Raw genomic sequence first — 27,585 nt, forward strand, 5'->3', positions numbered from 1 at the left:
CTACTTTTACTGGAGTAATATTTTACCTTGGGTGTCTCTACTTTAACTCAAGTACGTGGTTTGTGTACTTCATCCACCACTGTTGCTTAGCAACGATACCGCACTCTAAAGGAACTACATTTCTTGGCGGAATACTTGTTTATGTCGGTTATTATTAATAATACCTTTAATAATTATCTATAACATTGTGCATTTTAATATATTTAATGTTTTATGAAAGCAATAAGCCCCTCGAGGCAGCGGGTTACTGCGATTTTATCACGGGGAAGGGAGTTTTAGGCAAATAACACCTTCCCCGTGATAAAATCACGGTAACCCACGGCCTCTCGTGGGTTATTGCTTTAACGCATGTAAACACTGGACCTCCAGTAGGTCCGTCAAGCAACGCAGAACTGAACTCAGCTCTACTGACCACAAGTCCTCCTCAAGGCCGTTGTCTGCAGCCTCCCTACACCATTAAAGCGACAGATGACGAGCACCGCGCTGCAGCCAATAGGAGCTCCGGGGCGGGTCGGTACGACTGACGCTCTTCCCTCTGATTGGCTGTGTCGATACTGGCAGGGACAGTCTGTTCTAACAGAACTAGCGGGTCAGGCGGCTCCGCACGGCCGCTGAACAGACCACAGAAACGCGGCGGTTCGGCGGTTTTGTGGTTCTCGCCACGTTTTTATCCGCAACGCCGCCCAAAACATGGCGAGCAGCAGCGACAGGCGTCCTCGCCGCGCGTGACGCTTAGTTTTTTGTTTTTGGAGGCTCGCGAGGAAGCGCGAGCGAACGGGATGATATCATAACTGGGCGAAAACGGGAGCTCGAGGACAGAATATAATTCCTCTTCCGAGCATAAAAACAGCGCTTAGTCCGGTAAAATGGCTGGAATTTGTAGCAGCTCCACATCTGGAATGGGTGACATCATCCAGCTCAACGTCGGCGGGACGAGGTGAGCAAACGGCCGTCAGAAACTTGGGGCCAGTGTTGTGAGTTACGTGCTAAAAACACGGTCGCCAGCGGTAACTCAGCCAGGAAGGTCCTCAGATTCTCCGTCTCGTCTCTGGTGTTTCTAAACGCAGTTAAAGTGTCTTGTTTGGAGCTGCTGAGCTGCTGGAAAGTCCATAATACGACACATAAGCGAGCTGCCTCCCCTCACTAACGCGGAGTTTTATGGCGCATGGGCTTGTTTACAGTAAGCAGACTGAGTGTGGAGCGGTGGTCTTAGCTTCAAACAGAAGGAAGAGCAAGAACCACGGCGGTTTGAGACCTTCGAGATGATATCAGGTGGAGAACAGTCACCTTTAGGCTTCCTTCAGGCCCAGTTTTTGGAAGTAGTAGAATTAGCTGGAGTAGCTAAAGTAGAGGGACACGAATGACTAGAGGTGGGTAATCCAGGTCCAGAAAGTAAAAATCCCGCCCCAGGATTTTGTTCCAACTGCTTGACTTCTCTAATTTGCTCAAACCAGCGGCAAAGGTGTTCAGGCAGTTGGAACAAAATCCTGGAGAGGGTTTTTGCTTTTTGGACCTGGATTACCCACCTCTACAAATGACTGACCAACCAACGAGAAGTGAAGTTTATTGATAATAATAATAATAATAATAGCAATTTAGTGCCTTTCACACACACAACGGCACTTAACAAGAACTTTACATAATCTTATTGGCCAAAACAAAAAAAAACAAACAAAAATCACTAAGAGAGAAAAGAGGAAGAATGAAAGTTTTGAGAAAGCTGGAAAGTTTTGAGGTGGATCGGTTTCAGAAAGATAAAGGAAGTGAGTTCCATAGTTTAGGGGTCATGACACTAAAAGATCTGCCCCCATTTTAAGGCAGGGACCACCAAGAGGCCCACATCAGAGGACCTCAGAGTACAGGGGAGAAGGAGGTCAGATATGCTAGACTAGGGGTCTTTAATTAAAATTCAGTCCAGTTAGAGAAAATTTCCTCAAGCGAAGGTCCAGAACATCATAATGTCTAACTTGCATTATGATTCAGTGCCATATACTGTTTACTGAAGTAGCCTAGTAGGTATATCAACATCTTATACAGTCGACAACTGAATGTCAAACCAAATAAAGTACAGTTCAGTCATATTTCAACAACATTTACTGTCAGTTTTCTCTTTTTAGATCACATCATGTGAAATAACCTCCCTCTGACTCACTTTCTTCTCCGACTGCTGTTTCTCCCCTGTGTGTGCGTCACTCACTTGAGTCTCAGTGCTCATCGTAATGCACAGATCTGATTGGCTGAGTAGCGTCACGTGTCATATTTACAACGCATGCGATTGGTCTGTGGGTCGCTAAACCGATACTGTAATGACTAGAAATGATACGCCGATTAAAACAGGACCACCCCATCAAAATTAAACAATTATCCATGGTTTATCGATTATAGGTCCAGGTCCGCATAGGACAGTGTCTGGGTCCGGACTTGGACCGCGGTCCGCCTATTAGTGACCTCTGTGCTAGACCATTCAGGGCCTTGAACATCAAGAGAAGGACCTTAAACTGGATACGTAAATAAATGGATAAGCGATAGAGATCTGGGCTGATGTGAGGTTCTTTAGAAGAGAGACAGGTAAGCAAACAGCAGAGCGTTGAACGCATTGAAGGTGTTGCAGGATTTTTACTGGGATGCCAATAAAGTGATTACAGTAATCTAGGTGTGATGTTACGGAAGCGTGGATCAGTGTTTCAGCATCTTTCATGCTCAATATAAGGTGGAGGCGGGTCATATATCATCCACTGCTTAATGTTTTGGATGCATAGTAAGGCAGAAGGACTAACGTAGATGTAGATCTGAGCATCATCAGCCTAGCAGTGAAATTTGAGACCTTAATGACGGGTTATTTGTCCACAAGGCCACATGTACATGACAAAAAGTGGAGGGCCCAGAACTGATCCCTGTGGAACACCTTGCAGAAACCATTCAAAAGCGTAGAAGAGTTGTAATGCCAACTTAATTTGTTTCAGTATCTGCTTTTCTTGATTTTCTTACGCTGCAGCAAATCATAAACAAGTTGTGGACAAGTATAATTAGCTGATTAAGGTGAATCAGTTTTCCAAGACCTGGAACGTGCTGCGTTTTATATGGGAATAAACAACAACGAGATGAAAAAGAGAACATGAGAATGACAGATGGCAGGAATTCATCTCAGATATTAATAACAATTAAAATTCATTGTTCAGTTTATTGTTTTGTATCACAATGAATTCAGACAAATTTACAAAACAATATTACGGCTTCAAACAACACATGAGCGGTTTGGGCTACAACTAGGCACTGTAATAACAATAATATTACATAATACATAAGTTTTAACACAATCAGGAATAAACATGAATAAATGCAGCAGAATCATTTGCCTGTTTTCAAAATGTAGACTACAACCAACCCAGATGAAACAACACTGTGCAGGTCAGCAAGTTGATTGAGAACGTCTGATGTATGAGAAATGGTGACTATGCTAACGTAAGTGTGAACAGAGAATCAAAAAGTTTGGTGAAATGAATCTTATTTGTTCTTTTTTTTTCAGATTTAGCACATCCAGACAGACTCTCATGTGGATTCCAGACTCTTTCTTCTCAAGGTAAAATTACCAGCCTACTAAAACATACACAAATTTTAATAACTAATAAATATTAAAGATATTTGACTTGTTAATTCTTATGAATTCTTAAAAAAACAACCCTAATTTATTGTAAACTCTATATAACTGTCTTGTGAGCTGTAATGCATCCGTTGGCCCAGTACCTGTAAGATGAACAGCACTGATCAAAGTCCACTTTTGTTGTTGATAAGAACATTTTCTGCAAGCAAGCGCTGATTCCAGCAATTCAAGCCCTTACAATTTGTTTGTTTGTCTGAATTGGTATCAGAAACACTGGACTACGTTATCAGAGTTAACATGTAACTGTAAGTGAAAACCAGTAGTGGATGAAGTACACAAACCATGTACTTGAGTTAAAGTAGAGACACCCAAGGTAAAATATTACTGCAGTAAAAGTAGAAGTTCCTCCCTTTAGACCTCCACTTGAGTAAAAGTACTAAAGTATTTGCCTTCAAATGTACTTAAGTATCGAAAGTAAAAGTACTAAAAGATTAATTATGACTCTGATGTCCTATTATCATTTTTGTAACAAGACTCGCTTCATTAACTCAGTTTAGGTGAAAATACTCCAGTGTCACTCTTGGTAAACCAGTCTTTTAATAGAAGGTCATTAATTAGTGACGCTGATGTCTATTAAAATTATCATCAGCACAAAACACTGAAGGCAAACAGTTTCCATCAGGTAGAACTGAGTGGCTCTGAAATCACTTTTTACAAACAAGCAAAGTTTCAGTTTAAGATTTATTTGAACTCAGTTACAAGTTTAAGTTTAATAAAAACTTTAAACTCAGATTCACAAATGAGTTTCCTTTACTAAACTGCATCTGTAGGTCTCTGTTCATAAACATAAACTAGACAAAACAAATTTACTATAAAATGAAATACTGTTTGTATAAATTCAGAATAAAGACACGTCAGTCACAACTGCATATGTGTACATATTTCTATATTGTGGTCTGTTTACACAAAGTTAGGTTAGTTCATCATTTATGTTGAATAGACTCTCCCAAAATTTTACGCTGCTGCACTGATGTTGAACCGTGTGCTGCACTGGGTTGGTATGACCAACAGGTCAAAACAAGCTCTAAACAAAGTGACCGCTGTGCCCTGATTGGTGTTCTTGCTTTGCGCTTCTTTCGTTTTGACGTGTTACGTTTTTTTACACACATAAACCAAAAGGAGCGACAGATTTCTCATAATGTAGTGGAGTAAAAAGTGAGATATTTGACTTTGAAATGTAGTGGAGTGAAAGTAAAAAGTACAGATAAACAAAAAAATACTGAAGTACAGTAACGAATTACATTTACTTTGTTACTGTCCACCACTGGTGAAGGCTAAAATTCGTTGTCGTAGCTTACATGGTCGCCTTTAATTGGATTTTATTTTATTTTGATACGTGTGCCAAGAGAAATTCCTTGTACATCTGGTACTTGGCGAATATAAATTCTGATTCTGATGAAATGTTGCCAGTGTGGCTATGAAATATCATAAAAATCATCATGATTTTGAACAAATATGTCCCAAACTGCTGATCTGAAAATTTATGTAGAATCGATTACAGTATTGTACAGAGACCACCTTCGTTTATTTGTCTTCCAGTCAAAACAGGCATTACTTATTATTCATTTTTACTGTCAGAACAAAACCTCGTATCTTCAAAATGGTAACTTTACAGGAGAAGGAAAAAACCTCCTTTACTCTTAATGTAAGTCAACCAGAATTTTTTCCAAGTCATGTTTGGTCATTTCCTTTGCTCCATTCATCATGAAATTTACAAATAATGTAAAGGGCCACAGGTATTTTTAAATGATGTCAAAAGCTGAAAAATGATTTTTCCACACCTTCAACCTTCAAAGTTCAGTCTTAGAGGTTGGTTGCAGTGTTTGCTTCATGAATACACAAGAACAAATTTAAGGAAGAACTTGAGAAGATATTGGTGAATGAGGCCCAGTGAGTGTGTTTACATGCGCTCAGTAATCCGATAACTGCAGAAAATCTGATTTTGTCAGTAATCCGATCAACATGTTTACATGCACTTGAGTAATCAGGGAATACTCCGGGGAAATAATGGGAAACTCCAGGTCTACGTGAGTCAGGCAGTAATCGGATTTCTGCTTTGCAACCAGCCAATAAACTCGCAGAAGAAGACGCGACATAAAACTCAAACTTCATGAGCAGCTTTTTGAGTCTTATTAGTGGAAAATATGAACGTACATCACCTAGAAGATGAAGAATATTTAAATCCTGTATATTTAAACAGCAACATACGCTGTCTGATCTCGCGCAGACTGAGAAATCCGATAGAAATCAGAGTAAGAGTTTACATGCACTGAGAAATCTGATTACTGAGCTCTTTATCAGATTTCTTAATCAGATTTCTAGATCAGAGTATGGTGTTTACGTGACCATTTAAATAATCGGATAACTGCAGAAATCTGATTATGATCGGATTATTGTGTGCATGTATACGCACTCAGTGTTTTTTCTTATACAAGCAGGTCGTCTTATATCCAGTTCTTATAGAAAAATCTAAAAAAGAAAAACTTGTACTTAATGGCAGTTTTTACTGGGAATTAAATGAATGATGGGTGGTCTCTGACTTTTGCACAGTACTGCATGTAGAAATCTTTCGATGCAAAGGTGAGTTTGGTCCACAGAATCATAGAATTTGCCAGATGTTTAGAATTTCATTCCAACAAGAGGGAAAACTACAGTTGTTGTAGATAAAACACAGATGCAAGTGTCTTATTCACGTCCTCTCTGTCCTCTAGTTTGCTCAGTGGGAGAATATCAACACTAAGGGATGAAACTGGAGCTGTAAGTAGCACCGTGACCTCTGCACATTCTCTCTATTCTATATTAAGTAAATGTCGTTGTATTTGACTTATATTGTAATCAGTGAACTAAAAATAGTGATTACGTCATTCAAATCGTGCAACCAACCTGAAAACATCAAATACTTTTTTGTACCACAGATATTTATTGACAGGGACCCAACAGCATTCGTGCCCATTTTAAACTTCCTTCGGACAAAAGAATTAGACCTACGGTGAGTTTTGACGTACTGATTGTGATGTAAACATATATGTCATATATTAGTGGAAGTACTAGGTATGATTTTTCATTAACTTCCAACTCTCTTATAGGGGGGTTAATATAAGCATTTTGCGGCATGAAGCTGAGTTTTATGGAATTACACCTTTAGGTATGACATACTCGGGCATTTATTAAGTTTACATTTTAAAACCCCATTTCCAAAAAAGTTGGGACGCTGTGAAAAATGTAAATAAAAACAAACTGCAATGATGTGCAAATCATTTAAACCCTATATTTCATTGGAAATGCTTTAAAAAACATATCAAATGTTGAAACGGAGAAATTTTATTGTTTTTTTGAAAATTATTTGTCCATTTTGAATTTGATGTCAGCAACACGTTCCAAAAAAGTTGGGACGGGGGCCTGTTTACCACTGTGTTCATCACCTCTTCTCTTAACAACACTCTGTAAGCGTTTGGAAACTGAGGAGACGCTGCTGTAGTTTTGAAAGTGAAATGTTTTCCTGTTCTTATATAGGATTTCAGCTGCTCCACAGTTCAGGGGCTGATTTGTCATATTTTTCATTTCATGTCTTCGAAGCATTTTCAGTGAAATACAGGGTTTAAATGATTTGCACATCATTGCATTTTGTTTTTATTTACATTCTGCACAGCGTCCCAACCTTTTTGAAGTGGGGTTGTACTATACATTGCAAATAGAGTGAGTTCATTAATTTTATTTTCCCCTTTTTACACCTTTTGTCTGCTGTTAGTTCGACGTTTGCTGTTATGTGAGGAGCTAGAAAGATCATCATGTGGAAGTGTGCTTTTTCATGGATACCTCCCACCGCCAGGTACTATGTGCTCATTAATAGGACAAGTATTGACCACAAGGCTGGCATGAAAACTTAATTAAACTTGCTTGATTACTGGATTTAAAAATAATAGTTGATTAAAAGTTACCTTCTTGATAAATCTGCAGTAATTAATAGCCAGTTTGCATGGTGATGCACATTTCAGATTCTCTTATAAATCACTGTTTCAGTAAGAAACAGCCTGATAAACACCCCGTTTATATATTTAATGCTACATTTTGAAGTTTTGGGGATTTAGAGACTCCTGGGAAATCTTCCAGGAAATCCCACCTAATGTTTCTGACTTATTTTTTTTAAATTATTATTACAGGTTTTGGATCATTCTACAGAAATGTCCATTTTTGTGTCCCTAGCGTTTACAGATATATTACACATCAAAAACATGTTAGGGTTACAATTTATTTATATTTTAAAATAAAACAATAAGTTATTTTAACAATTACACCTTCTTGAGCCTCAATTCAGCAATATTGGTTATTAAATCAGTCATATAGAATTACAGTCACCACAGAGGTGCTCGTCCCCACAGTCGTGTGTGAAGGCTGAGGCCATATCCTGAAGAAAAAACATGTTTTTCTGCAATTTTAACTGCAATAATCTATACATGACTATGGAATATATGGATTAAATGACATAAAGAAAACAAACGCCAAATAAATATTATAAAATATATAATGAAAGTTCCCCAGGAGTCGTGTCACTGGTGTTACTGCGTAACAAAAAATCTCTTATTTTGAAATAAAAGTCACACTGATGACATCACTTGACTTCCTTTTACCTGTTTTCTGAGGATCTATGAAGAAAAGCTCATGGTGAGTCCACTGTGTCTTTCAGTTATCAGAGATTTTCTCATTTAGCTCATGATTTCATATGAAGCTTTTAGCTGAAGTCACTGGTGTGACCGACTTTATTCTGAGGTAACTGTGAAAAAACAGAACACAAATGGATTAAATTCCATATTTTAGTGGATATTCCATGATTGACAACATGTGGTTTGATGCTCTGTAGCAGTTATTTTGTAAAATGCATTTTTCATTAAAAATGTCTCTGGTGTTCCTTTATTATGTGTAACACCAATGAGGATCAGTAACACCAGTGACTCCTATGGACAGATAGAAAAGTGGACGTTTCTGTAGAATGACCCTTTTACAGGGCGACTCGCAGCAGCACAGTCAGTGTTTTTCAGTAATGCTCTTTACACTACAAAAAATCTTACCCAGGGCTGCAAATATTTAGTTCTGTTTAGTTGAATTGATTTTTGTTGTTTTATTGATTAATCAGCAAAATAATAGGCAGATCATTGTATTACTAACATGTATATGACAGCCTTAATTGACAGTTATGTTATTCTGGTTTGAGTGGCTTCATTAAATGTTAAAATGACTGATTTTTAATTGATTGTAACAGCATACAGTAAACCCAGCACACTTACACTGACAGTACTGGTCAGACTTCAGAGATTTTCTTGGCTTGTTTTTCTTACAGCTATTCCGGCCCGCAAAGCTGCTGGTGGGCAGACTGCAGCTGCTGCCGGCCAGGAGGAGCGCCCAGGCCCCAGTGGAGCAGAGGGGGGCTTCCCACGCTCCTGCCCACAGTCAGCCCTGCCTGGGCCTTCTGGAGGGGAGGAGTCAACAAGACTCGGTGAGTAACAAAGTTATTGCTTAATCCTACATGGTTCAGACGTTTTCAGGAAGGCAGATTTGGTTTAAAAAAAAGGTCTGGAAAGACAAGCAAATATAACAAAACAATCGAGAAGGTCTGGCTGCAGATGTGCACTCTCAGCCTGAAGTGCACCGCCAGCCTATTGATGACGTCAGTGCCGCTCTGCCACGTCATTGTTTGTCAGTTTTATGAGGAAAAACAGAACCACGAACTGCTGGGCAACAAGAGCTACACTGAATGTTTATTATAGTTGCCATACTGATAATAAGGTAATTAAATATAGAAACTTTCCAAATAAAACCTTCCACAGCGATCAGACATGAGTGTCGGCTTTATTTGCAGAAAAAAACAAAAAGGCTACTGAAACTCATGAAAGCCAAGCTGAAGACCATCAGAACTGGTTATCAAAAACTGTAATATTGATTAAAATAGAACTTAAGCGTTCTAGGAGGTTGTGACAGCGTACAGTCAACACAGCACCGATTACTTTCGCTGTCTTGTCAACGTTGTTACAACCTCCCAGAAAGTTGTCAGACAACGTTCATAACTTTCTGAGGAACTACATTTGAATGTTGTGACAGTGTAGAGAGCACCAAGCAGACGACGCTGTCACAACATAGCTGTGTTTGCAGGGCCGTTAGGAATAAAACCTGATGGTTTTGCTTCCTAACGGGAATTGGCTTGATGAAACATTAGGAAATGATCAAATGTATGTGGAATTAGTCCCAAAACAGCTGATTAAACAATCAAAATCCTTTACACTGTGATATCAACCCATCAGCGACTACTGGTCACCACCAGGAACCAACAGACACTTTTAATGGGTTCTATGATTTTTTTGAACAGGGAGGTTCATTAAATGTAACTCTCTAACCGTGTTATGGACGAAAAATGGATTAAGTGATGATGTCACTAAGCAGCAACAGCCAAAAGAAAAAAATAAACACCAAAAAGTCCTAAAATTTCTGTGTGTAGCCATTTATCCATGATGGATGAATTCCATATTATCAAAAACAGAAATGTTTTTGATTGGCCAAACTGATAACGGGAAAAGTCTGAGCCTACAGGCCGTAATGGCGTTTCTGGTTAGCAGCCCGCCAGTAAATTCACAGAAGATGTAAAATTCAAACTTCATTCTGCAGCTTTTTTTTTAGCGTGGAGTCCATTTAGCGACAAGTATGAATAGCCACGTTTACATGCAGCCTAATAATCCGACTAATATCTCAATCGGAATAGAATGCATCCATGTAAACACCTCAGTCAGAATAGTCTAGGGTTAGGGCTAACCCTAGTCTGATTGAGGCCGTTCGGAATACAAGTTCAGATTGAGTGAGGTGGGTAATCCTGTAAATAATCCATTAAATAGAAGAATAATATCCGTGTAAACGCCTGTATCTGATTACATTCCCTATCGGAAAGTTTACGTCCGTTCTGATCATGTTCGTCACGTCATAGTGAAAGTTTATACCGTTCAACATGGCGGAGCAGAAACTGGTCTGCAGAGGAGATGAAGTTTATGCTCTGATCTTTAAAAGACGGCGGTGGGACGGACGTCCAGCTTATGTGTCTCAGAACACGACGTCTTCCTCTCGGCCTTCTTTAATAAGGACATGTGAAGGACGTTTTCCTGAGTCTGACATCATTTTAAAGCAGTTAAAAACACAAGCGCTGCTCACTGCTGCTCATCTCACTCTGACTGGACTCACGTGATGCTTGCTGTCATGGTAACGTGTACTCTAAGTGGTTCTCCACACATGCGCGTCCTTTTTTGTATTACTTGTGTTGAGCATGTAAACGAAGATTTTCCACCAGATTGCTGAATAGAGTGAGCATAAACACCTCAGTCTGAATCTGTAATCAGAATGTATTCAATCAGATTGGCAAAAATCTTTGCATGTAAACACAGCCAGTGTGTCATCTAGAAGAAGAAGAATATTAAAATTTCCTGTTTCATCAAGCATCCATAAGTGTTTTCCTGCCATCTTGCAGCTCCAGTGTTAATGCTGCTTGCTGTGACTGGGAAGGCTCTGCCTTTATCTAGTTACATTTGCCCACATGAAAAATGAAGGAAATCAGAGTAAGAGTATACATGCGCTGAAAAACCCAGTTAGTGAGCTGAAATTCAGCTCTCTTTATCAGATTTCGTGAAATCCGATAATGGCCTTAATCTGATCTGAGAATGCTGTTTACATGATCACTTGAATAATCAGAGAACTGATGAAATCCATTAATGATTGGACAGTGATGTTGGTGCACATGTAAACGCGCAGACTGAAAATATGAACATAGCTAGCTTGTTATGCCGATGGCCCCTAGTAATTAATCAGCTTGACTCACAGGCTGAAAACCACTTGTGTAGATCCCAGTACAAAAAGGTATTGTGTTTGTGATGTTAGAACTGTGAGGGAAGCACTATTCCAGTGCAAACAAAAGAAATTTAAACTTATTAGCATTTCTCACAAAGAAGAATATTGAACATGTGTTATCAGATCAACTAGATCATTACATCTTTCTAATAAACAACTTAGTGCTCAGTCTCTGGATGGATGGATGGATGGATGGATAGACAGAACGATCGATCGATCACTTTATTAATCCCAGAGGGAAATTCTTCTATTGCAGCAGTACAAAGCACAGTAAAGAGCAAAACAAGAGCAAAATGAACAGGAGCAAAGTATTGCCGTACACCAGAGGTCACTAATAGGTCCTATTTTAATCAGTGTAGCTTTTCTAGCCTTTACGGTACGGCTTTGGCGGCCTGGGAGACTCAAAGACCAATCGCGTGTGTTGTAAATATCACACGTGACACTACTCAGCCAATCACATCTGTGCATTACGATGAGCACTGAGGCTGGAGTGAGTGACGCACAGACAGTCGAGGGACGAGGCGAGAAACAGCAGTCGGAGGAGAAAGTGAGTCAGAGGGAAGTTATTTCACATGTCGCACCCTAAAAAGAGAAAACTGACAAATGTTGTTGAAATATGACTGAACTGTACTTTACTTGATTTGATATTCAATTGTTGACTGTATAAGATGCTGATATACCTACTAGGCTACTTCAGTAAACAGTATATGGCACTGAATCATAATACAAGTCAGACATTATGATGTTCTGGACCTTCGCTTGAGGAAATTTTCTGTAACTGGACCTTACTGAATTTTAATTAAAGACCCTGGCAGTACACTATTTACAGATATATAAAAAGAAGGTAGATAAATAATACACTAAATATACTAAAATAATAAACAATAAGAGTGATGTTCAGTACAGAAATACTACGTAATTGTATGAATACTATGCAGGAGACAGTGCGGTGGTGCCTGTCCCTCCAGTGAAAGAGCTACTGACTATGGACTGTAGCAATAAATGTTAACAGTTGCACAGTTTAACTTTAACAATTTGACATTTATGGATTTATGAACACAGTGACAGTGCAATGTGCAATATTAGTGGACAAATAAACACAATAAAGTGGCAGTGCAATATGAGTGACGAGGTGTTGTACAGTGCGATCTTTACATTAATCAAAACAGTTCTTGTAGGTTGTGGGTGAGTATTGGTAAAACCTGCCATTATACCATGTCTGTGCAATGTTAATGAAGCATTATTTAAATAAGGAATGTTAGAATTTAATAAGAGATGAAGAACAGGATGTATATTATCTCCTCCAGTAGGAACCCCAGAGTAATTAGGTTACTCTCCATTTGTGAATCCTACATACTCCAAGACGATGCCTGATCTGGGTCTATGCAGACCATAAGATGAACAGATGAACAAGCATAACATTCAGGACATTGTCCAGCGGAGTGAAGAGAGCTGGTCTAGCTGAGTCCACTGTCTTTATCTTCAGCACAAAGAGGGAGGGGGAGGAAGCACCATAGCACCATAGAAACAGAGCAGGCCACTGACTGGCTGAGCAGCAGTGGGTGGGGAAAGCCATCTTAAAAGGGCTTTTATGTCCTCTGTGCGCAGCCAAGTCATGTGAGAGGAATGATGAGAGAGGCCGATTTTGTCGGCCTTCACAAAAGCACAGCTGGCTTGCGTCGGTACATAAAATCTGTAATGAGACGAAACTGCTTGATTCTGAGTAACTATAAGCATGACTGTCAGCAGAACTGGTATTTTAACGTTTCTGTTCTTGCATTCCAACTCCAGCATGACGTTTTAAACCAGTTAAAACGTTGGTACTGGCTGTACGTACATGTAACATAATGAATTAGTTGAGCTGGAAAGCTTTTAGACAAAATCTGTAAGTTGCTGCAAAATATATTTATCAGGCAGCACATAATTATCTAGAGGTTGTTATGATGGCAAACAGGCATCTGTCTAATGCACTAGTGTAGTGCTGTATATATACAGGTATACGGCATATGGCCACCTCTGAGGTGGCTGGTTCACCATATATCCACTTATAAATGGCCAGATGTGCTTGTGTCTGATTTTGTCCGTGATTTTGTCACTGACTGCTGAGAGCAGAGCTCAACCTAAGAATAGATAGATAGATAGATAGATAGATAGATTCAACTTTGTTATAGCTCAGTACAAGTACAAGGCAACAAAATGCAGTTAGGATCTACCAGAAGTGCAAATAGTAGCAGTAGTGCAAAACGGACAGTGCAGATGTGCAGTAACAGGCATAAATATGACGTATTTATGAAATACATAACTACATAATTTAAAAAGACATACTTTGTTAGCCCCCTTTTACCCTGTTCTTCAGTGGTCAGGACCCCCATGGACCCTCACAGAGCAGGTACTATTTGGGTGGTGGGTCATTCTCAGCACTGCAGTAACACTGACGGTGGTTTTCAGAAGTGTTTCTGAGCCCATGCAGCATTTCCACTACAGAATCATGTCTGTTTTTAATGCAGTGCTGCCTGAGGGCCCAAAGATCGCAGCCAGCAAATACTGGTTTTTGGCCTTGTCCCTTACATACAGAGATTTCTCCAGATTCTCTGAATCTTTTAATGTTATTATGTACTGTAGATGATGAAAAGCAAAAGTTCTTTGCTATTTTATGTTGAGAAACGTTATTCTTGAATTGTTGCACTATTTGAGTGGTGAACAGGGGTCATCTTTACTTCTGAAAGACTCAGCTTCTCTTGGATGCTCTTTTTATACCCAGTCATGTTATTGACCTGTTGTCAGTCAACCTCCAGGTGTTTTTGTTTTGTTTTTTTTAGTTTTTTTTTAGCATTACACAACTTTACCAGCCTTTTGTTGCCCCCGTCCCAACTTTTTTGGAACGTGTTACTGGCAGCAAATTTAAAATGGGCAAATACTTTTCAAAAGACAATAACATTTCTCAGTTTCAGCATTTGATATGTTGTCTTTGTACTATTTTCAAATAAATATAGGGTTTAAATGATTTTCATGCCATTTCCAGCTTTAATTTGCATTCCCAAAACTGTTTGGAGGCCTGTATAAGAGTACACTGCAGTACAGCAAGCAGCAAGCAGCTGTTGAATATGAAAGCATTGTGGAATAATAAAGATGCATAGTTAGATGTGGGTTTAAAAGAATTCCTAACTGTGTTTACCTTGCTTACAAAGGTTAGATGACGTTTGTTTTGTCTGTTCATCTGGATTTCAGCAGGATCACCAGTGGATCCCAGGAAGGTGTTAATAGTCGCTGGCCATCATAACTGGATTGTTGCTGCCTACGCTCATTTCGTCATTTGTTACAGGTAAAACTTCTCAAGCCTATTACGAAGCACATCGATGAGTGTAATCGGAACACTTGGACTCACCTTCTCAATGTGCCTCTGACTGTTGTGTAGGATAAAGGAATCCTCAGGATGGCAGCAGGTGTTCTCCAGTCCTTACCTGGACTGGGCCATTGAGCGTGTGGCCCTTAATGCGAAGGTAGTAGGTGGTCCCCATGGAGACAAAGATAAGATGGTGGCGGTGTCGTCAGAAAGCAGGATCATTCTGTGGAGCATACAGGATGGTGGAAGTGGGAATGAGATCGGTGAGAGAAAGGGGGGCTTAAACAAAATGGAAGAAAATGGCAAGACATCATGTGGCTTTTACCTCCGCTATACCTGATGAATGTCCCTCTATCTCCTTAAAGGTGTGTTCAGTCTCGGAGTGCCTGTCGACTCTCTGTTCTTCATTGGGAGTCAGTTGGTTGCCACCAGTCATACTGGGAAGGTTGGGGTGTGGAATGCAGTCACTCAGCACTGGCAAGTAAGAGCATTCAGTTAAAAACTCATGCCACGGGATTTGAGATTAAAAAAAGCTGTTTTCAATCAATCAAGCAATCAATCAATCAATCAGTCAACCTTTATTTAACCTCAGAGAACATTGAGGGTGACCCTCATTTAGTGTTGCTAAGTTGATACAGGAAAAGGGATTGACCGTGTGTAAGAACATATCAAATAATAAAAGCAAATTTAATTAAAAAATGGTTCAAATCAGGTAAGTATAAAAAAATTAAACATTAATAATAAACATACATAATAGAAAATAGAAATAGAAAATATAAAACAATAATTAAAAAGTAGCAAAAATGTAAAAGTTAATAAAATCCAAATCCAAATAAAGTAAAAGAAGAATATCAAAAAGTAAACTAAAAATTCATTAAAATGACTAAAATAATAATAAAATAATTATAATTAAAATAAGAATATGAATAATAATAATACATAAACAAACCAATAAATAATAAAATAATGAAAATCAAACAATAATACTGAAAAATCAGCAACAATTGTTTGTGTTTGCCACATAAATAAGGCTTAAGGTAATCCTGTTTTACCACAACACACCTGACCCAACAGACGAAGGGCTTAATGACCGGCTGATGAGTTGGATTAGATTTGTTGGGGCAGAGAATAGTTGAAACTGTGCAGGTCACTGGGTCCTAGAGCAGGATTAATAAACACTGCTAACATTAATTGCTTACTGAAAGTAATACATTACTGTTAAAAGCAGTTCCACACATTTTTAAACTTTTCTGTACTCAAATTGTTAAGATGTCATTCAGAGCGGCTCGATGTGAAATGTGCTGTTCTAGAGAAGCTTAATGATTCAGAATTATTTACGGTGGTGGTGAGAGGAACCAGACGTCTGAAGAGTTTTATGGCTCTAAAACAAATACATTGAAAAGTATTACAGTAAATGGTTATTTATGGTGCCTGAGACATTGGCCCAATCCCATTTCACCCCTCGCCCCTACCACCGAGCCCTTAGCCCTCTGTTTTGCGCATTCACGTCTAGGGGTAGGGTGTCCCGATTCTTGTTGAGATAGAGGGGTAGGGTGTAGTGTTGGGGCTACATGACCCTCCAAACGGAGGTTTTTCAGAGACTCCAAACAGAGAGTTATGAGAAAAAAAGAAAAACCAGCAAGATGGAGAACAAGAGATCAAAGAAACCCAGAAATGTGAGAATTTTCTCCGTTAAAAAATTATGATAACCACTGTTTTATCTTAGTTTAATGTTGTTTCAGTGTATTTTGGTCGTTTTCTTCATAACTAGAATAAAAAAATCACTAATAGCATGCTAATGTCTCGGTAGCTAGCTAGCTAACTTTCCTGTTCCACCAGAATGTAACTGCTGCTCCATTTAAAGTGGAACAGGAAAATTTGAACAAGAATCTGGTGAATATCTGACTTCAGCTTCATATCACTGAAGAATTAGCAGTGGGCGATAATAATAAACCCCCTCTTTGAAGGCAAATGATTAATAACAATTATTTGAAACTGTTTGACACCCCTATTTTTCTTGTATGCCACTTTTTATAAAGCAAGGTGTGGAGATGAGGTAGACCCATTCTTTTTTGTGCAGGTGCAGGACGTTGTGCCCATTACAAGCTGTGACACTGCCGGGTCCTTTCTGCTCCTGGGTTGCAACAATGGCTCTATTTACTACATTGGTAAGTCAGTGACTTCAGCTACAGTCAAATCTAGCTGTATATTAGCTGAGCTAAAATATAGCACAGGAATCAGCAGCGTGACATTGACGTTGTTTTATCCTTTTAGTGCCGCATTTTCACAAAGCTAAATGACCCATTTCGAAGTAACTGCTGCAGCCACTGAAATCTGCTAGTGTTATTTAGCTTGAATACAGCCGTTAGTTCCGGCCACACAAGCTGATTGGTTGAGCAGTGCTCTAACCGTGCTGTTATTTCACCATAACATCACGTATTTTTCACAAACACTCTATCACTCCGCTGAGACGCCGTTGCTAAGCAACGACTTCGACAGCTGTAGGAGACGCTCAAGACATTTGAACGTTTTTACTTCTTACTTTGCCACAAACAGAAAATGGACACTTTAAAGATCACATTTGACCGCCAGCCGATTTGGTCAGACTCTGAAGATGAGACAACACTAAATTCCCAAACTGTCGTCACCACTGAGCAGCTTTTCAGTCGGCAGCTGAGACAGAAGAACAGCTGAACAACCTGGAATCAGCCAGAAATGAACCCAACACCATTCGCCAAACTAAATGGGCTGTAAGATGCTTTACAGACTGGCTGGAACAAAACAACATTAATACTGATCTGGCAGAAACTGACATAACTGAGCTGAACTTGATATTGGGGCAGTTTTATGGCTCAGTCTGATTTGGTCAGACTCTGAAGATCAGACTACACGGTTAGCGAATGGGTTCATTTCTGGCTGATGAATGAATATTACACACATGATGGAAACGATTCATAAAGGACCTTAAATGCATTCTCGCCTTTTTCAGACATGCAGAAGTTCCCACTGAGAATGAAGGACAACGATCTCCTGGTGACCGAGCTCTACCATGACCCCTCAAATGATGCCATCACAGCACTCAGTGTCTACTTAACACCCAAAACCAGTAGGTGACCTGTAGCAAACTGAACATGATTATATTAAACTGCTCTAAGCCCTTTTTAAGTTGCTGCTTGACACCATCTAATGTTTTTCACTGCACCGTGTTGCTGTGTTTAGGATTAACTGTCTGGAATTTGGATCTAACGTTACTGAATATTGTGCCTAGATGCTAAACTCATTGTGTTTGCAGGTGTGAGTGGAAACTGGATAGAGATCGCTTATGGCACCAGTTCAGGGGCAGTGCGCGTAATAGTGCAGCACCCAGAGACAGTGGGATCTGGGCCACAACTCTTCCAGACCTTCACAGTCCACCGCAGCCCTGTCACTAAAATCATGCTGTCTGAGAAGCACCTGGTATCAGGTAACATTGCTCTTAAGTGGATATGAGACAAGGATGGTAAAATTTATTCAGTAATAACTTCTACACTGTAGACTGAAATACTACAGCGTAGACACCAGAAGGTATTTTAAGATGGTTTATTCATTATTCAGTAAGTATTTTGGGAAAATAAAGAAGATATAAAATAATAAATAATATACTATGACTATTTACATACAGTAATTCGATTACTAGGTGTTGTGGGGGGTTAATTTTATACTTAATTATCAATGTTATGCAGATTTCTTTATCACTATCAACATATATATACATCAAATCATTTGATGTATTACATACTACACTACAGCTGTAGTGTAGTATACTGTATATATTGTCTTTATAGTATTATGTGTATATATACATATATATATATTATTCATAGATATATTTATAATTGTGTATATATTGTTCATATAGTTATATATTTCATAGATACGTCATATTTATGCCTGCTTTTTCACATTTGCACTGTCCGTTTTGCACTATTGCCGCTATTTGCACTTCTGGTAGATGCTGACTGCATTTCGTTGCCTTGTACTTCTGCTGAGCAAAGACAATAAGGTTGAATCTATCTATCTCTCTATCAGCATCATAATAGAACCATTTTATACATGTACTTCCAATGTGATTCCCCACTTCTAAACTGTGACTCCAGACTTTGGAATGCTCTTGAGCACAGAGGGTGCAAAGATACTGAGGTGAATTGTGTTAATGCAGAGGCATCTTTTCAGAAATCATTGGAACACCTGGGAATGTGTCTTTCCCTTCAACAAAAACTATTTTGTGCATTTAATGATAGAGAAAAGAGTAAAAATGACTGGGAATGGGGCAGATGTAAACAGTATGCTACCATTTTGTGTTGCAGTGTGTGCTGACAATAACCACGTGCGAACCTGGACAGTGACGCGCTTCAGAGGCATGATCTCCACCCAGCCGGGATCAACGCCGCTGGCTTCCTTTAAGATCATCTCCCTGGAAGAGACAGAGAGCCACAGCAGCTACTCCTCTGGCAACGACATAGGTGAGAGTGATAGTCATCACATGAACTGAGTTAAACTATTGGGCTCATATGAAGGTGAAAATTCTTTCACCAAAAAGACTGAAACTCTCCACTTGGTCCCTTTTTCTTGCCACAGTCAGCTTGCAGGATCCCTCTGCTCACCACTAGTGGGCATATCTGAGTCAGTTTTATTATGGAAATGAAGGAACCATATCAGACTCTGTGCTTTTGCAGTTCTCAGAATGCATCAGTCGTCCATATAAGTTAGAACGTTAGCTCATCCAATCTCGCTAGCTAGCTGAGCTAGCTAAGGAAATTTTCCTGCTTGACTCCATGCAAACGGCCGCATCATTTGCATGAAGTAAAAATCTGCTAAATGTTTTTTTACGCACACCAAGGCAGATTTTGCTGCAATTTAAGTGAACATGAACCACAGAGCTCTCCACTGAAATTAATAGGATGTGGCAAGGCGAAGATGCAAGTGAAGGTGTACCATTATTATGCTTATACAGGGAGATTCACTCGAAAGAGGCCCCAAATATTCTGTAATAACTGTCTCTAGGATGACGCAATCTTAACAAAACAACGTGCAATGAGCTCCTCAGTATATGGAGCTTCGAGCAAGCCAAGATGCCCCTGCATTGAAGCAATGAGGTTGCACATCATAGGCTCCATTTTCTTTGACACCACCGTGAACACCGATGTGTACCTGGACATTTCTGAACAGTTTGTGAATCAGCTGGATGATCATGAGTTAATGGAAGGTTACTTCCAGCAAGATGGAGCAACGTGTCACACATCAGCAAGGAGCATGGCAGAAATGGGCCACCACAGTCAAAGGGGCTTTGGCCACCACAGTCACCGGATCTGACACCACCAGACTCCTTCCTTTAGGGTATGATCAAAGGAAAGGTCTATCGGAACCAGCCTCGCACTGTGGAAGATTTGAAGAAAGACATCCAACGTGAAATTGCTGCTATTCCCCCCGATATGCTTGCCGATAGTTCAGGAACATGGAGCGCTGCGTCGAAATGTGTCTGGCAGAAAACGGAGATCACTTCCATCATCGCATGTAATGCAATCGATTAAACATACGTCAAGGTATGTAGTGTATTTTTTTGGTTCGGATTGCTTCATCCTAACGGGAGATACAACAGAATATTCGGGGCCTCTTTCAAGTGAATCTCCCTGTACAAACAGGAGACAAGTATACACAACGTGATGCATGTATTATTCCATGTAGGTCCTTTTGGAGAGAGAGATGACCAACAAGTGTTTATTCAGAAAGTTATCCCCATAACCAACAAACTCTTTGTCCGTCTGTCTTCTACGGGAAAGAGGTATGTATGGAAAAACGGCCCATTATGACACAGATCAGGTATGATAGTGTTAATCTGATTATGATTCAAAATTTGTTGTAATTATACATTTTGATTCTTTGCCTTTAGTACAGCTAAAGAGTATTTACAGGGGAAGATGCAAGTGAACTACCTAATACCAGCCACAATTAATTTCTTATATCACACCTCTGCAAACTGGCCACAGAATGTCTCTTTACACCCCCTAGTGGCTGAATCGCCACGAACACACTTTAACTTAGTACTATGGGAAACCACTGTTCTCCCAAGGTACTAAACAGTGTTTCATTTAGTATATCGCTGCTGTCAGAAGAAAACCTTGTTTCTCCATTTTTGTCATTTTTCAGTTTTTATCATAATTTATAAATGCCTGTTTCCCTTTACATTGTGTGTAAATTTCATGATGAATGGACCGAAATAAACGGCCCAAAATGACTTGGAAAAAATCTGGTTCCATTGACTTACATTAAAAGTAAAATATGTTTTTTCCTTCTCCTGTAAAGTTACCATTTTGGAGATACAAGGTTTTCTTCTGACAACAGCGATATGGGTCAGCGCCATGCTGTGCATTTTTTGTGTCCATTACTTTCTATTAAATAAATAAATATATAACTTACACATTATCATACAATACCTCTGTATGTGAATACATTTTCAAGTTATCAAAAATAAAATTTTATGCATTTATGCCTCCCCAAGTCTAAAATTTCAGGTGGTGTGACCAGCCAACTATATGTGCAGATGAAATAAACTATTACAAACTGTAAATCAGCCAAATAAAATTCTAAATAAAAAGTAGTTCAGCATGATTTTATGTCTGAAACCTTAAAAACTGTAACGTTGCATAATAGGGCAGCTTTAAAAGTAACTGAAAAACTTTTGTCTGTAAATTCTGCTTTCCTGAGATGTCTCATCTCTTTGATAATGAAGGACTTTTATACTAACATGCCTCTAAGAATTTGTGCCAGCAGCTATAACTTTTTGGAAAATGTCATTGTTTTCTGGTTCGTCGTGTGTGGGGCGAAACTGAGTTGCAGCCACAAGCTGTGTGTGAAAGCCTCAAAGGCTACGTTCACACGGCAGGTAAAAGGGGCCCGAATCTGATTTTTTTGGTTTGGCTGTTCAAAATACACCAATCAGGCATAACATTATGACCACCTCCTTGTTTCTACACTCATCGTCCATTTTATCAGCTCCACTTACTATATAGGTGCACTTTGTAGTTCTACAGTTACAGACTGTAGTCCATCTGTTTCTCTGATACTTTGTTAGCCCCCTTTTACCCTGTTCTTCAGTGGTCAGGACCCCCATGGACCCTCACAGAGCAGGTACTATTTGGGTGGTGGATCATTCTCAGCACTGCAGTAACACTGACATGGTGGTGGTGTGTTAGTGTGTGTTGTGCTGGTCTGAGTGGATCAGACACAGCAGTGCTGCTGGAGTTTTTAAACACCTCAGTGTCGCTGCTGGACTGAGAATAGTCCACCAACCAAAAATATCCAGCCAACAGTGTCCTGTGGGCAGCGTCCTGTGACCACTGATGAAGGACTAGAGGATGACCAACACAAACTGTGCAGCAGCAGATGAGCTATCGTCTCTGACTTTACATCTACAAGGTGGACCGACACGGTAGGAGTGTCTAATAGAGTGGACAGTGAGTGGACACAGTGCTGAGAATGATCCACCAAGGAGGTTTATATATTTAAATTTGGATTCAAAGTTTATACAGTTGTCCAAATATAGACTAGTTATTACATGTTTTCAGTAGTGCCAAGTTGCGTATGGTTGCGCCACCTGACATCTAGAAATGAATTTATACCATTTATCAAAGCTATGAAACAAATATCAATACGTTGAATAGATTTTTGCAGACACAAAAATCCATGTCATATTATTTTTAGTAAGAATTTTTTAATTATATCAGTTTTAAAGCCTTATTTGTCACTGACCCATATACATGCACTCACTTATTTCAGGCTTATGTTTAATAGCTGTAAATATAGCATAGTTTCACAGAATGTCCAGAGTTTTGAAAGCATTTCTAAGCAGCTAAAAAGATTCTGTCATATACCTAATATATTTCACATTCGTTGGAAACAGTTGAACTAATTCTGGTCCTGGAAGGCCGGAGTTCAGCACAGCGTATTGATTTTCCTGCTTAAACACAACATATTTATCTAACTGTGAAGTTTAATATGTGTTTGAGCAAGAAAATCACCAAACCGTGCTGAAATCTGTCTCTCCAGGCCCAGAACTGATGGATTAAATTTATAGCCAGTGCTAACATGTTATTACTTGAATTGCAGGATCTGCGAGGTGCAGGCAGTTGACGGCACCACCATCACCTGTTTTACGGTGCGCGAGTGTGAAGGCTCCAGCCGCATGGGCTCCCGCCCGCGCCGCTACCTCTTCACCGGGCATGCCAACGGCAGCATCCAGATGTGGGACCTAACCACAGCCATGGATACGGTCAACAAAAGTGATGACAAAACAAAGCGGGACGCTGCTGGTGGGACATAACAGTCCAGTTACTATATAGGGAATGTTATTGTGTAAGAAAGTTTGATTATTGAATATTATAACAATTGCCATATTGTTTTTCTGAAGAAGTGGGAGGGCCCACAGAGGAGGAGCTTCTGAAGTTGCTGGACCAATGTGACCTGAGCACATCGCGCTGCGCGACGCCCAACATCAGCCCCGCCCCCTCAGTGCTGCAGCACGGCCGTCTTCGAGAGTCCTGCTCCAGGTCAAGACCTGCTCTCACTTCCGGTCACTTTAAAGCACTGAGTTCTGTCAGCGTGCTCCCGCTTTAATGACTGCTGCACTATAAACTGGAGACTTCAAGGGGAACTCCATCGATTTTGTAAAATGTATTAATCATTTAATGGTTTACATGTAAACAGAATCATTCAGAGTGGTTTGGTGTGAAATGCGCCTTTCTAGAGAGATTTACAGAGTCAAAATTGTTCCCCATTATAGTACTAGGAGCCATATACATACATACATACATACATACATCATCTAAACCGCTTATCCTTCTGGGTCGCGGTGGGGTGCTGGAGCCTATCCCAGCTGTCATTGGGCGGAAGGCAGGATACACCCTGGACAGGTCGCCAGTCCATCACAGGGCAGACAGACAGACAGACACACAGTCACACACACATTCACACCTAGGGGCAAGTTTATCATGTCCAATCAGCCTGACTGCATGTTTTTGGACTGTGGGAGGAAACCCACACAGACACGGGGAGAACAGGCAAACTCCACTCAGAGATGACCCTGGTCACCCGGCCGGGAATCAAACCCAGGCCATTCTTGCTGTGAGGCGACAGCGCTACTGTGCCGCCCTAGTACTAGGAACCAGATTAGTAAAATTATTTAAAACAAGTTAAAAACATCTAAAAATAAATTACATAACTTATAATCTTGTAATAAGTTTACAACACTTTCTACATGAGAAATGTCAGATAAATCAAATGTGACACTAAACCATTCCTGTAAACATAATCTGTCTAAATTTGTCCGCTGGAGTACAGAAATCATTGACCAGTGAAGTGTTGGCTTTTGAACACTGCAGTTTAAAGGGGAACTCCACCCATTTTGTAAAATTACTTAATCATTCAGTGGTTTAGATGTGAACGAAACTCATTCAAAGTGGTTTGGGTCAAAATTGTTCACCATTACAATACTAGGAACCAGGCGCCGTATATCTACACTACAAATATCACCATTTTATCTAATTTTAAATAATTGCACTTTCCATGTATGGGATGCAAAGCACAGTTCTCTAGTGAGGATTAAAAAACAACTAACATAAGCTTTTTTTCTCTAGTAAGGGATAAAAAGTAATAAACCCACAACACAGAATCACTGGAATAATCCAAACTGGAGAGTAAACCAGTGAAACATCCTCTAACATTTGTTTTCTCCTCAGTCTCCAGCTGCAGACCCAAGATCCCATTCCAGAGACGGCCACGTACGGAGCCCTGCGGCCATACAGAGAGAGCCCCCTGCTGGCCCGTGCCCGCCGCACCGAGAGCTTCAACAGCTACCGTGACTTTCACAGCCTGAACCTGGCCAAGGTCCTGATGGAGCACAATGGGCAGTGCGGTGCGGAGGACGAGGCACGGCAGCAGAGTGACAGCAACGGTGAAGACGGGGACAAGAAGAGTTTGGCTACAGAGCAGTGGAACTCTAGGGCCTCAGAGAGTCCAGCAGCAGCCTTCAGCCGCCAGGCCCCAGACAGCCCTGGAGACCCTCGCCGCAGGACCCACTCGTCCGACGAGGGAGCTTCAGACTGCCGGCCCGAGGGCAGGAGAAGGGGGGCGTTCGAGGGGAATTTCCTGAGCCGGAAGAGGGCACCTCCGGTCCCTCTGCTGAGCTCTGTGCCTATGGGGGCTGACACAGGAGGCAGTGACTCCTCCAGCACTGCCTCACCCTCTCCAACTAAAGCATCCACTTCCCCACGCCACCGCAAAGGCCCAGACACGACGAGCGAGTGATGCCTCGTGCACTGTAAAGTGTACAGCAGTGGTTCTCAGCTTCTCCTGCCCTGCATATTTTAGCCTTTTCCCACCCTCTTCAACTCAGCAAGGGCTCGTTAATAAGGATAAGGTGAGTTAAAGCAGCGATTCTCAACCTGTTTGAGCCACGAGGCCCCCAAAATTGGAATAGGATTAAGTTTTCAGTTCCCCTTAAAATACACTACAGAAACCTTCTACACATTTCTCCAGTGAAACACACTACAGCAGCTTTCTTCTCTTATGGGACCAGGGCTGTCAAAAATTCACAATTTGAATATTCATCAAATTTAATGAAATAAGCAGAACAAGTTCATTCGAATGTTTAAAACCTTTGCTGTGGCTCATAATGTGTTCTAAGCCAGTTGGTAATAATATCACTGACAGGACTACCAGATAGACAGAAGAACATAACTTTGCCAACTAGGCCTCCTGATATCTAAAAGTAATAAGTGGCTTATGCCTGATTCTCACATGCTGCCTTCGCATGGCGTGAGCAGTGCGGCAGCGTCCTTTCATATATACAGCACTTGTGCTGTGGAGCGGAGCAGCGAGGAAGTTGGATGGGTGGAAGGATGGATAGATAGATCACTTTATTAATCCCAGGGGGAAATTTTTCTATTGCAGCACTTCAAAGCACAGTAAAGAAGAAAACAAGAGCAAAATGAACAGGAGCAAAGTGTTGCCCTACACTACATACAGATATATAAAAAGTAGGTAGAGATAAATAATACTATAAAATATACTGAAACAATAAATAATAAGAGTGATGTGCAGTACAGAATACAAAGTAATTGCATCAATACTATGCAGGAGACAGTGCGGTGGTGCCTGTCCCTCCAGTGAAAGAGCTACTCACTATGGACTGTTAACAGTTGTACAGTTTACCTTTAACAATTTGACATACATGGAATTTATAAACAAAGTCACAGTGCAATATGAGAGATGATAAACAAAATAAATAAACTAAGTTATACCTACATTCCTTTTTCCAGATGAATAAATAGATCAGTCACTCGGCTCAATAAAGAAATAATTTATAAAAGAGCACAATTGTTTACCCAAGACAGCCTTCTGACTTGAATGGGCAATGACTTCAAGTCTGGTAGACCATCCAGGAAACCTGTTTGCAGCACAGAATGTTTAACTAGTGTTTCGTTTCATAACATACATTAATGAAATTAAAGCATTAGTGTTTTTAAGTTTTTATTCACATGATAAACATTAATTTAGAAGGCTTTTACTGCAGCTATGCTCCCTACTTATTTCCTTTGCAAAATAATAATTTCATTTTGTAAAGTAACGTATTTAAAATTCGAATATATTTCAGCATTTGACAAACAAACAAAGAAAACATTCTATTTTTACGTTTACATTTCCCTTCTGCGTGCACTCTGTTTCACTCCTGCCGCCGGGAGGTTATTGTTGTGGGAGAATTTAATGAAAAAGACGTTCTTAAAAAAAACAGTGCAAAAAATGTGCCAAAAAATTAAGCTTTTAATGTTCTTAACAAGAACTAAACAAATAGAATTAAACTAATATATAAATTAGGGGGTGGGGTCGTTTGGGAGAGATTTTCCCTTTGATCTTTAAGTGTTGAAGTGTGGTGGGAAAACTTGCAGACCACTTTTTTTACAGTAAGAAAAGTCAATATGGTTTCACTCAGCATTGATGGTTTCAGACAGTTGAAAAACATTCCAGTCTAAGTTGTGTTTAATGTGAGACAAAATACAGGGTGATTCACAAAGGTTCATCTGATTTCAAAATGATTTACTTCACTTGTAAATCATTACAGATCAGTGCAGTGAACTGTAAATGGTTTAAATGAGCATAAAGTTTATTATGTAATTGTACAAGGTCTCAGTCTGAACCTCCTCCAGCTGTACAGACAACATCAACGCCATAGTCAAACTCATCCCATACTGGATTGAGCATGTCGGGTGTCGCTGCACTCACGGCTCTTTCAGTGCGATTTCGGAGATCATCCAGTGTTGTGGAACCAACGCCGAACGCTCTGAGCTGTTGGAGCTTCACTGCCCACGAAAATCACACTGCACAGTTATGACTGATTCACTCTTATTGAAGTGGAGAACGCAGAACGCTTTCTGCTCAGGGGTCTCATCTCCTCTCAGACTGAAGGGAGCCATCTTCCACTGACAGGCAGACACTCTATGGCTTCGTTCACACAGCAGGTAAAAGTGGCCCAAATCTGATTTTCTCACCAAATCAGATTTTTTTGTTTTGCTGTTTACATTATCTTTTAAATGTGATCTGTATGCGACATCAGTCTGAACAGATCCGCTCCTAAACTGGCCCGCATGCACAAAAGAACAATTTGTCATGT

The 27,585-nt window shown here is 40.1% G+C and overlaps 1 protein-coding gene across 2 annotated transcripts; it reads left to right on the forward strand.

Annotated features, from left to right (window-relative positions):
• Window positions 1-542: 542 nt before the first annotated feature.
• Window positions 543-27,034, forward strand: kctd3 (potassium channel tetramerization domain containing 3). Of its 2 annotated transcripts, none has more exons than XM_036592869.1 (18): window positions 543-937; window positions 3,527-3,580; window positions 6,373-6,418; window positions 6,577-6,650; window positions 6,748-6,806; window positions 7,410-7,490; window positions 8,997-9,152; window positions 14,768-14,861; window positions 14,955-15,145; window positions 15,248-15,363; window positions 16,963-17,050; window positions 17,872-17,988; window positions 18,175-18,345; window positions 19,229-19,384; window positions 20,607-20,703; window positions 23,028-23,230; window positions 23,329-23,467; window positions 24,656-27,034. In XM_036592869.1, the coding sequence occupies exons 1-18, from the start codon at window positions 867-869 to the stop codon at window positions 25,221-25,223; spliced, it is 2,481 nt and encodes an 826-aa protein (XP_036448762.1). In that variant the 5' UTR covers window positions 543-866; the 3' UTR covers window positions 25,224-27,034. The 2 variants fall into 2 exon arrangements, with proteins under 2 accessions (XP_036448762.1, XP_036448763.1); XM_036592870.1 differs by having other exon boundaries at window positions 14,771-14,861.
• Window positions 27,035-27,585: the final 551 nt, after the last annotated feature.

Source organism: Colossoma macropomum, unplaced genomic scaffold (genome assembly GCF_904425465.1).
Source record: "Colossoma macropomum unplaced genomic scaffold, Colossoma_macropomum, whole genome shotgun sequence".
Classification (NCBI taxonomy): Eukaryota; Metazoa; Chordata; class Actinopteri; order Characiformes; family Serrasalmidae; genus Colossoma; species Colossoma macropomum.

Bases quoted from the DNA above. Each gene is read 5' to 3' on its own strand.
- kctd3 (XM_036592869.1), top strand. From the start codon at position 867: ATGGCTGGAATTTGTAGCAGCTCCACATCTGGAATGGGTGACATCATC. The intron at 15,146-15,247 runs GTGAGAGAAAGG...ATCTCCTTAAAG, and splicing joins TGGAAGTGGGAATGAGATCG to GTGTGTTCAGTCTCGGAGTG. The intron at 20,704-23,027 runs GTATGTATGGAA...CTTGAATTGCAG, and splicing joins CTGTCTTCTACGGGAAAGAG to GATCTGCGAGGTGCAGGCAG.